This window comes from Xenopus tropicalis, chromosome 2, assembly GCF_000004195.4.
Source record: "Xenopus tropicalis strain Nigerian chromosome 2, UCB_Xtro_10.0, whole genome shotgun sequence".
Lineage (NCBI taxonomy): Eukaryota > Metazoa > Chordata > Amphibia > Anura > Pipidae > Xenopus > Xenopus tropicalis.
Window position 1 is genome coordinate 165,647,383 of NC_030678.2, and position 11,897 is coordinate 165,659,279.

Genomic DNA, 11,897 nt, shown 5'->3' on the forward strand with positions numbered 1-11,897 from the left:
CATTTCCTTAAAAGAAAGCTGAACCATATACAGTTAACAGAGACTGCAAGCCCAGGGGTTGTCGGCCAACGGTACCCCATTTCTAGCTGCTCCCATTGTTGTCCTTAGTTCTCCAGCCAACTCCCTTGTAGTAGTGTCACAAGCTAAACAACTGCTGAGTAGAAAGAGTAAAGGCTAAAGAGTAGCTCAGCCGTGGCATTGTGGCAGCAGCACTATAAATTCCCCCAGTTGCCATATTAAAGGACAGACTGATCCTCACACCCCATGTGATCTCCTGTGCCGCTATCTTAATTGAATTTCCCAGGAGTTTTATGGGCTGCACAAGTGCACCACTGGGATTCCTTTGCATCAGGTTTTGGTGCTGACAATAAAAATCATGATCCAACAACAGTTCTGGAGTAAAAAAAATGATTTATGTTTCCATTTTAGTGCAAACTGGGGGCTGCTACAGCTGTTGGGAAGGAAAAGGAGGTATCAGTGTCGTCATGAACATGGACATAAACATGAGCTCAGAAGGTCGGTTACTGACAGGCTCGGTCAGTGTCAGTGTCCGGGGAGTCACAAGCGCTGGGCACACTGATACCAGCATTCATGAGTCAGATATTCCCTTTGTGAGTGAATAGGGGTCAGGGAATAAAAACGAGCCAATACTTGATAAAATAAATTCAGACTGGAAAGATTAATAATAGTGTCACTGAAACCACAGTGATTAGGTGACTCACGGAGGGGACCTTGGTACAATGGTTATGGAGTTTCACCGGAGTCAGGAATGTGACAGTTACTGATAGACGGGCGCCCATATCCAGAGGGTGTCAGCAGTTGGACTAAATATATATTTCAGGCCTATAGTGTCTGCACCCTGATGCCAAAAATAATTATATGGCAGGGTGCACAGCCAAATTAAATGTAAAGCCAAATTAAATGCACAGAAGTGCAATGTGTTCATAATAAAGTTGTGATTTTTTTACATAGGGTGTATATATATATATGTATATGGCTATGGACCATACACCTTATTTCTCCCTTAATCCCGTCATTTTTTTATGTATACAGAATTAATATTTTTATCACTTGAAGATGGAAGAGACGTTATGGGAACGCAGTGTCGGCTGATGAGAGTTCTGTGATCATATAAAGGCATGGCCAATATCACCACTATTTGCTTTATCATACCCACTCTATCCCATCAAATCCCTTTACCCATTTACACACAGATTATCAGTAATCTTTTATGGAAACCTATGCCCTATTTGAACTCAACTGGCTCATATATATAAACTGTAGTTGTGTCCCTAGAACAAATACTTCATTTTTACCATTGTAACAGAACATTATATTTAAATTCAAATAAACCTATTTCATTTTTTTACTGGTCCTTTACATTCATGGCCATTGGTGCAAGTACAGTTGAGGGCTAAGATCCCCCGGCCGAGGGCAGCAGTATCAGTACTAAAATGTTGACGAGTCAATGTAATGGGCTGTACTTTTAGGATACTGTTTCCCAATGATTAGGCTAGAATGGGGTGCTAGAATTAGAGGGAAGAGGCTGGTTGGTGTATTTCCCATAGGCTAAATTGGTTTTGCCCAACCACGGCCCAGGGTAAGCCATAAATACTCCCTGTACCTGATGTACGTCAGTTACTGAGTGGAAACCAGGAACAGTGACCAAGAGAACAGAACTACATTCATTTGCAGAAAATCAATATCAGGGCTTATCTGACATCCCTGCAGCGCTAGGGGGGCCAAGGTCCTTCCAAATTCTTTGCAAAATAGTCCTGCTCCGGGATTGGCCGCTGGGTTTCCGTGCTGTTCTGTGGCAGGCGCCTAAAATCTGTGGATCTCTGTTGTATCTGGAGTTTTCTTACCTGTCTGCTGTTCATCTACATTATACCTTTCTGAACTGGTAAGTAGATGTGTGTGTGTCTGTGTGTGTGTCTGTGCCTGTGGGGGTACTATATAGTTACATAGTTACATAGGGTTGAAAAAGACCATCAAGTTCAGTCCTTCCAAGTAAACCCAGCACACACAACCTATACTTACCAATCTATCCACTCACATACAGACCCATACTGACCTATCTATCCACTCACATACAGACCCATACTGACCTATCTATCTACTCACATACAGACCCATACTGACCTATCCACTCACATACAGACCCACACTGACCTATCCACTCACATACAGACCCACACTGACCTATCCACTCACATACAGACCCACACTGACCTATCTATCCACTCACATACAGACCCATACTGACCTATCCACTCACATACAGACCCATACTGACCTATCTATATACTCACATACAGACCCACACTGACCTATCTATCCACTCACATACAGACCCACACTGACCTATCTATCTACTCACATACAGACCCATACTGACCTATCTATCCACTCACATACAGACCCACACTGACCTATCTATCCACTCACATACAGACCCATACTGACCTATCTATCCACTCACATACAGACCCACACTGACCTATCTATCCACTCACATACAGACCCACACTGACCTATCTATCCACTCACATACAGACCCATACTGACCTATCTATCCACTCACATACAGACCCACACTGACCTATCTATCCACTCACATACAGACCCATACTGACCTATCTATCTACTCACATACAGACCCATACTGACCTATCTATCCACTCACATACAGACCCATACTGACCTATCTATCCACTCACATACAGACCCACACTGACCTATCTATCCACTCACATACAGACCCACACTGACCTATCTATCCACTCACATACAGACCCACACTGACCTATCTATACACTCACATACAGACCCACACTGACCTATCTATCCACTCACATACAGACCCACACTGACCTATCTATACACTCACATACAGACCCATACTGACCTATCTATCCACTCACATACAGACCCACACTGACCTATCTATCCACTCACATACAGACCCACACTGACCTATCTATCCACTCACATACAGACCCATACTGACCTATCTATCCACTCACATACAGACCCATACTGACCTATCTATCCACTCACATACAGACCCACACTGACCTATCTATCCACTCACATACAGACCCACACTGACCTATCCACTCACATACAGACCCACACTGACCTATCTATCCACTCACATACAGACCCATACTGACCTATCTATCCACTCACATACAGACCCACACTGACCTATCTATCCACTCACATACAGACCCACACTGACCTATCCACTCACATACAGACCCACACTGACCTATCTATCCACTCACATACAGACCCACACTGACCTATCTATCCACTCACATACATAAACCATATTTACCAACATCAATACTAACTGTAGATATTAGTATCACAATAGCCTCGGATATTCTGATTGTTCAAGAACTCATCCAGGCCCCTCTTATAGGCATTAACAGAATCTGCCATTACAACATCACTAGGAAGGGCATTCCCCAATCCCCCCATTTGTGAGAAAAAAGAACACCCCCAACTGCCTATAATCCCCTCTAATGTACTTGTACAGAGTAATTATGTCCCCTCGAAAGCGCCTCTTTTCCAGAGAAAACAACCCCAACCCTGACAGTCTCACCTCATAGTTTAACCCTTCCATCCCCTTTACCAGTTTAGTTGCAGTCTCTGCACTCTCTCCAGCTCATTAATATCCTTCTTAAGGACTGGAGCCCAAAACTGCCCCCCATACTCAAGGTGAGGCCTTACCAGGGACCTATAAAGGGGCAAAATTATGTTTTCATCCCTTGAGTCAATGCCCTTTTTATACAAGACAGCACTTTATTTGCTTTAGTAGCCACAGAATGGCACTGCCTGGAATTAGACAACTGGAACCCACAGAATGTATAGGGTCCCAGGGGTCAGTCTGATTAGTGATACAGCCGAGGCCGTGCAGGTACCGACAGTGTAAGGTGTTGTGCCGCACACAGCCGCGCCAGTATTAATTGGTACCATTTATCCCTGCAAAACTCTGTGTATCGGGGGGGTATGTCCCAGCATAAACACCAATATCCTGCCTAGCGATCAAGTTAATCATTTAGAAGCAACGATATTGATCACACCAGGAATGCTGTAATATTTAACTGAGTATTATACTGTATAGCCAACTTCATTTTTCCAATATCCTGTAAGTGAATCTTTATTATTGGCCACATAAAGTCTTTTTGTCAGTAACCTATAGCAACCAATTAGTATTTAGCTTTAATCATTCTAGCACAGCTATTTTTATTACTATATTACTTTTTCTCACTGCCTCTCTCACATTCATGGGGCAAGGAAGGAATTCAAGGAATCTAATGTTACAATTACAGTATAAACAGTTAGAAGATTTATCAGTATAGCTGGGCATTTCTGCATATATACAGAAGGGACTCTCGATAACCTATATATATATACTCTCTATGCCCTATATAGGTACCTCAGTGTATTTTACCTTTTTCTATCACCTTGTTAATAAAAGGACAGGATTATAAAATTATATTTTAGTTGGGATCAAGTACAAGGTACAGGTATGGGACCTGTTATCCAGAATGTTTGGAACCTGGGGATTTCCCAGTAAGGGATCTTTAATAATTTGAATCTCCATACGTTTGGGCTTGTTTATCAGTTTTTAAGTTTGTTTTCCTCATTTGATTAAACTCACATGTCGAACGCTCCCCTAGTTATTAATATGGGAAACTCTTGTGAATAAAAAAAACTTTAATAAAACTCAAATATCTCAAGTTGAAAATAAGGCTTGACTTTGTCTCGGGTAACTCCTATTGACTTCTACAGAAACTCGCAAGCTTTTAGATGACGTAGATTTACATTTAAGGTTTTGGGGTGTTTGCACCCCAGACATTCCAGTTTTTGAACCATAATTCAAATTTGAACTCAAAGTCTACTAAGAAAATATTTTAAACATTAATTAAACCCAATAGGATTGTTTTGCCTCCAATAAGGATTAATTATATATTAATTTGAATTTTTTTTATTAAAATGGAGTCTATAGGAGATGGCCTTCCTGTACTTCCGTGCCTACTTGATAACGGCTTTCCATTATCCAATAAAAGATCCCATGTACTTAGTTTTCTGTTGTGTTTCCCCCCAGCTCTGTGAAGGTGTCACTGCCTAGCCATGCCTCAGCTAATCTGCCACTGGCAAGGCAACACTGGCAAGACTGGCAACAGCCCCCCTTTATCTGCTACTATAGCCCTCCCATTGTGTTATAATCTCTGAATAAGTCGGAATGGGTGTGGCCTAGAAGTGCTTCAGCCAATGCTTTTATCCCTCTTTAGGGGTTTGGTGCATAAACTGAACTCTGCACTAAAGGGAAAACTCCCTAGATTGGTTCTTCCCTGTAACAGGCACAATCCCAGGACAAAGTGGAGATGATGGAGAGTAGTTATTATTGCCAGGGTCGGACTGAGAAGCCGGGACACCGGGAAAAAACCCGGTGGGCCCCGGCAGCCCAGACCCGACCCTTGCCAGCGCTGACCCTTCCTCCCCTGGGCGTTAAACTTACGGGTGCTGAGGGGAGGATGTCGGGCGGGGACCCCTGTCGGGGGTTGGGGAGGCTGAAGGGGGCCCCTGCAGGGGGTGCAGTGGGGGCCCCTAGGGGGTGCGGGAGACATGGCCGGCACCCCCAGTCCGATCCTGACTATTGCTACGAACTGCAGCACCACTAAATAGGGCGTAGGAAGTCCTTTTATTACAAGGCAGTACTCAGCGCACTTGCACTCACTTACTAACACAGGGCAGCTGTTTGCCTACTTTATTGAATGAGGTGCAACAGAGCAGCATAGCTGGCCTGACAGTTGGTACATTATATGTTGCACCTATAGGTGTCTGGCAGAACAGTCTCAATGGGCAATTACACTGGGGTTCTGAGAAATTGTGGGTAACAAAAATGGCAAAAATGGATTTGTTGACCTCTTTGTTTTTCAGGTTCAGTTAAAATGTGCACAGGGAAGTGCTCAAGATTCATTGGGGTGCTCCTCTTCCCCCTCGGCATATGCGCCATCATTGCCAATCTGCTCCTGTACTTTCCCAATGCTCAGATTCTACAGGTGGAGCAGATAACTGATTTTGTCTGGTTCTTCAATGGTATCATCGGAGCTGGACTACTGGTATGAACTTTGCTTTTCTGTTGCCTCAATAATTATGGGCACCGGTGGGTCTTGAACTTAAACAGGGACTTATTTATAGAACAGATCTACAATAGGAGTATTAACAAACAACAGTGCAGATCTCTTACATATCACAGGTCAGGATTTTACTTGCAGTACTTGGTCACAATGACTTTATCCCCGCAGGGCAACAATGGCAATCAGGTTATAAGTCTCCCCAGTGGAACCCAGGCATTTCACTATCTAGCTGTAGGTCTGTATACTGAGACTCTACTCTGTGCAACAATACACCCGAGATAATAATCCCTCTACGATCCTTGGTTGGACCTACAGCCCTATCTGTCACACCTAGCGTGACCTATAACAGAACTTGCCTGACCTGTCTGGGCCTACCTGGCACCCAGGTTCCACTCATTCTCTACACCTTTCTGCTCTGGGAGAGATCTCTCACAAATAGACTCCTTCCACATGGTTGCAAAACCTTTTATATTATAACACAGTGCCACCTTATGGCCAAACTGTAGAACTGCAAAGGTCATGCTTTGACCCAGGAAAGGATCCCCTATAACAGGCTAACAGGCTGGTCCCATACACAATTATATATAAAATAGGGACTGGCCAGTGATCAAGCTATGTAAAATCTCTTACATAACTTATATAGTGGAATATTTGACCTTTATATCAGTCCCAGCATGGACAGCTACATAAGTGAATGTTTGTGTCTGGTTAAATATTTTTAAATTGTTTTATATTAGGCTGAAATTTTAGAGGAGGAAATCTACCACCCTCTATTATGTGTTATTAAGGTTGCCACCTTCCGAGTGGGGGGAACCCCAGCGGAGGGGGGGGCGGATTTTGTGATGTCACAGGGGTGGGGCAGATAACATGAGGTGTGGTCGATGAGAGGGTTATGAGAGTGGCAATTAGTGATTGGTTTATCACAACTGTCAGTCTAACAGAGTCCTGCCAGATGTTCCTGATTTGGAAAACCAGCAAGGAGTTTTGACCCGGGCAGCCCTCCTGAAAACCAGGTTGTCTGGGTCAAAACTGGCAGGTTACAACCCTATGGGGCTGATTTACTTACCCACGAACGGGTCGAATGCAGTCCGATTGCGTTTTTTTTCGTAATGATCGGTATTTTGCGATTTTTTCGTATGTTTTGCGATTTTTTCGGATTCTTTACGAATTTTTCGTTACCAATACGATTTTTGCGTAAAAACGCGAGTTTTCGTATCCATTACGAAAGTTGCGTAAAAAGTTGCGCATTTTTCGTAGCGTTAAAACTTACGCGAAAAGTTGCGCATTTTTCGCGTAAGTTTTAACGCTACGAAAAATGCGCAACTTTTTACGCAACTTTCGTAATGGATACGAAAAACTCGCGTTTTTACGCAAAAATCGTATTGGTAACGAAAAATTCGTAAAGAATCCGAAAAAATCGCAAAACATACGAAAAAGTCGCAAAATGTTCGTTTTCAAGTCGGAACTTTTCCAATTCGGGTCGGATTCGTGGGTTAGTAAATCAGCCCCTTTGTGTTATTTCAAAAAGGTCTCCTTGCTGGGGAGAGTTTTGAGTGTTGTAGCTGAACAACAGCCTGAGAGACACAGGTGGGACATTTTCAGCATAAAATGTAAGTATAAATGTAAAGATATATATTTGAATTCATACAAATTAAATGTATGTTGGGTACCTTGTGAGTGCAGCTGAGGTTCAGGCAACGTAATGTAAATAATTCTGCATCTGTGGATCTACTGTCTCTTTTGCCGACAGCTCCCTGTGGGCCTGCGGTATGATCCAGTCATTGCCCCCTGGGCTAGTGATTTGGTGTATGGGTGGCACATGATGTTCAGGATGTACAAATTACTATTATTAATTCTTGCCCTACAGGCTTTCCTGCCCGCATTCATGATGTTGGGGGCTGGAGGCGAAGGATGCTGTGCAAACAGATGTGGGGTAAGCATTCAGAACTTTTATAATCACTCAATAGTAAATCCTCATCCCAGTAGCAAGTCTATTTGTTGCCACATGTTTGGCCCCTAGGGGGCACTCTAACACTAAAGTCATTGGCTGAGGAAAAAAAAATCTAGTATAGGATGTTTTTTATAGAAACCATCAGTCCAGTGTCTTCTCCACTGCTTCCATCCCAGAAATACAAACAATCCAATACCATATCAGAAGAAGAAGGTACAGTTCAGCCCCACCTGTTCTGTATATATATATTCTGTATATCCTGGCTTTGCATGCAAGGCCATGGCTGGGCATAGGGCCATCACCAGCTTAGGGTTTGGGTCGTTACGTCCACCCCTGCATTTCATCCCATTATACTTGTCTTGTTGTGACTTTCTCTGTTCTTCTACAGATGTTGTTATCGGTGGTACTGTCGGCACTGGGTGCTGCCGGGGGAGTGTATTGTGTCATTATCTCAGCAATGGGCTTGATACACGGACCTCTGTGTGACACTGGAAGTGGCAATTATGAATATCCCTTCAGGAATAGCACTGAAGAGTAAGTCAAGGGTCACAATAAATTAATGGTCAATAAATATATATATATATATATTTAATATATAATATATATATGTAGTTTTCTTTTTGCTGCTGTGGTGTTGTTTTCTCTGTCTTGCTTAGCATTCTTATCTCATTGCTAATGAATCTAAGGGTCAATATGTGAGAATAAGGAGAATAAACTATACTTCCCTATACAAGCTCGCCAGTGGCTGTAAGGTCTTACCCAAACAACTCTGTTAGCTGTACTGTGTACATATTGATTTTACACTCTCATACAAGCATTATATATAAATGACAACATGCCTTCCAATAGTTCTGGCTTTTGGACAGTTTCAAATTCTTGACCCCCAAAGGTGAGGCTTAACGGAAAGTGGCCAGATTTTTAAGTGGATCAGGAAATTAATGGTTTTGGTTTGGGGGACTTAGCCCCCCCCCCCCAATATCAGGCCCAGACTGGGATTCAAAATAATTCCCTTTTCTCTGTAATAATAAAACAGTACCTGTACTTGATCCCAACTAAGATATAATTACCCCTTATTGGGGGCAGAACAGCCCTATTGGGTTTATTTAATGGTTAAATGATTCCCTTTTCTCTGTAATAATAAAACAGTACCTGTACTTGATCCCAACTAAGATATAATTACCCCTTATTGGGGGTGGAACAGCCCTATTGGGTTTATTTCATGGTTAAATGATTCCCTTTTCTCTGTAATAATAAAACAGTACCTGTACTTGATCCCAACTAAGATATAATTACCCCTTATTGGGGGCAGAACAGCCCTATTGGGTTTATTTAATGGTTAAATTATTCCCTTTTCTCTGTAATAATAAAACAGTACCTGTACTTGATCCCAACTAAGATATAATTACCCCTTATTGGGGCAGAACAGCCCTATTGGGTTTATTTAATGGTTAAATGATTCCCTTTTCTCTGTAATAATAAAACAGTACCTGTACTTGATCCCAACTAAGATATAATTACCCCTTATTGGGGCAGAACAGCCCTATTGGGTTTATTTAATGGTTAAATTATTCCCTTTTCTCTGTAATAATAAAACAGTACCTGTACTTGATCCCAACTAAGATATAATTACCCCTTATTGGGGCAGAACAGCCCTATTGGGTTTATTTAATGGTTAAATGATTCCCTTTTCTCTGTAATAATAAAACAGTACCTGTACTTGATCCCAACTAAGATATAATTGCCCCTTATTGGGGGCAGAACAGCCCTATTGGGTTTATTTAATGGTTAAATGATTCCCTTTTCTCTGTAATAATAAAACAGTACCTGTACTTGATCCCAACTAAGATATAATTACCCCTTATTGGGGGCAGAACAGCCCTATTGGGTTTATTTAATGGTTAAATGATTCCCTTTTCTCTGTAATAATAAAACAGTACCTGTACTTGATCCCAACTAAGATATAATTACCCCTTATTGGGGCAGAACATAATGGGATGGATAATGGGTCCCATACCTGTACTTGTTGAAATGAACTGTAATAAAGGTTGCTTTTGGGTTTTTCCTCTGTGTCCCACTAGGGAGAACTATTTGTTTAACCCAGAGATCTGGAACACGTGCAGGGAACCTGAAAACATTGTGCTCTGGAACGTCGTCTTGTTCTCTATCCTTCTGGGCATTGGCGCCATTCAAGCTGTTCTGTGCCTCATTCAAGTCATCAATGGGCTTTTTGGATTTTTGTGCGGCACATGCATGAGGAAGAGAAAGGTCAGTTATCCACCATTGACAATAATTAAATGTTTTTCTTTTTTGGGGGGCACTTACTTCCCTTTACATATTTCCCTTTGTACCTGGCAGATTCTGACTTTGTCGTTTCTCTTTCAGACGGGCGTTGCCTGATCGCTGTGACACCAGGCAGAACACGAAGCTGCAAATAACTGCGTATTTGTATTTAAGGGACACTCGGGGAACTAACGTTATTTTAAAAAGTGTTAATATATACATTTATATACATGTAATTGTAGAAAACTTGGAAATCCCTTTCTCTATGATATTAAAACGAGAGCCATCCTCACTTGTGTGAGATAAAATGTAGCTGCGTGGCAACTGGCGCCACTTTAAGGGCATCATAACAGGATTCTGTGTGATCCAAAGGGATTGCAAATATATGATCAGGGCAAAAATGGCTTTTGCCCTGGGCCCCCAGTATCTTTTTCCTTGACTCTTTGCATCAGGGACCCTGCCCTTAACTCCAGCAAGATGTCAACATGTGTTCAAAATTATACCGGTGCAGTAACTTATAGCAACCAGCCAACCAACCAGATAATTATTAATAATTAGGACTCATTTATCAGCACTGGGCACATTTGCCTGTGGGCAGTAACCCATAGCAACCAGTGATTGTTTTTTTTTCAGCCAGCTGCAGGTAGAACAACAAATTCAACAATTTGATTGGTAGTTATGGGTTACTGCCCACAGCCAAATTTGCCCAGTGTTGATAAATGAGCCCCAACTAGTTAACGTTTGTTGTTCTGCCTCTACTGTACTAAACAAAGCTAACTGCTGTGAGTGGTCTCTGTGGGTTACAATATTGAAGTGGTATGCATTGAAGAAAATCTAAGAGCTATAGAAACTATGACCCTATGGAGGTGAGTTTGGGCACAGAGAAGCCAAAAAAGGGTTAAGTTGGGGTGGCAAATGCCCCACTTATACAGGGCCCTGGGCAGCTCCATGGGCTCTTTATGAAAGCCTTGTACTGAGCTACAATGGGTAAATTCTTATGATGAGAAGATAAAATTGTGCTTTTGTGCTAATTCCCTCATAATTACTTTGAATAAACTATTTTCCATGTTAAGATTCGAACTTGGTATTTGCCATAATGACGGTGACACAGCTGCATGAAGGATGGACATTTTTGCATTACTATCTACTGTGTGACAACTAATACTGTAGGGCCATGTTGGGAATGATATGTGCTGATCTAATGCAAATGGCCTGGTTGTGCCTCACAGTGGGTAAAACTCACTTACACACTCTCCCCACCCAAAGCTTTAGGGTGAAGACACACAGAGCTACAAGTAGCAGCTACTTGTTGTGGCTACTAAAAAATAGACAATGCTGATCATTTACTGATAATTGTCTCTACGTGTGTTTTAGCAGAGGCAATTCTCAGTATTGTCTATGGCAGGGGATTTTCTGGCGTTTAGTAGCTGTGACAAGTAGCTGCTACTAGTAGCTCAGTGTCTTCGCCATTGGGGCAGTTGGGGGAGATTAGTTGCCCCATGTCAAAT

General features: G+C 42.2%; 1 protein-coding gene across 1 annotated transcript; it reads left to right on the forward strand.

Moving 5' to 3' along the window:
* The first annotated feature begins 1,666 nt into the window (after positions 1 to 1,666).
* LOC116408911 (transmembrane 4 L6 family member 1-like) lies at positions 1,667 to 11,461 on the forward strand. Its single transcript, XM_031897334.1, has 6 exons — positions 1,667 to 1,903; positions 5,959 to 6,140; positions 8,026 to 8,091; positions 8,498 to 8,643; positions 10,188 to 10,374; positions 10,492 to 11,461. The coding sequence occupies exons 2-6, from the start codon at positions 5,970 to 5,972 to the stop codon at positions 10,504 to 10,506; spliced, it is 585 nt and encodes a 194-aa protein (XP_031753194.1). The 5' UTR covers positions 1,667 to 1,903; positions 5,959 to 5,969; the 3' UTR covers positions 10,507 to 11,461.
* Positions 11,462 to 11,897: the final 436 nt, after the last annotated feature.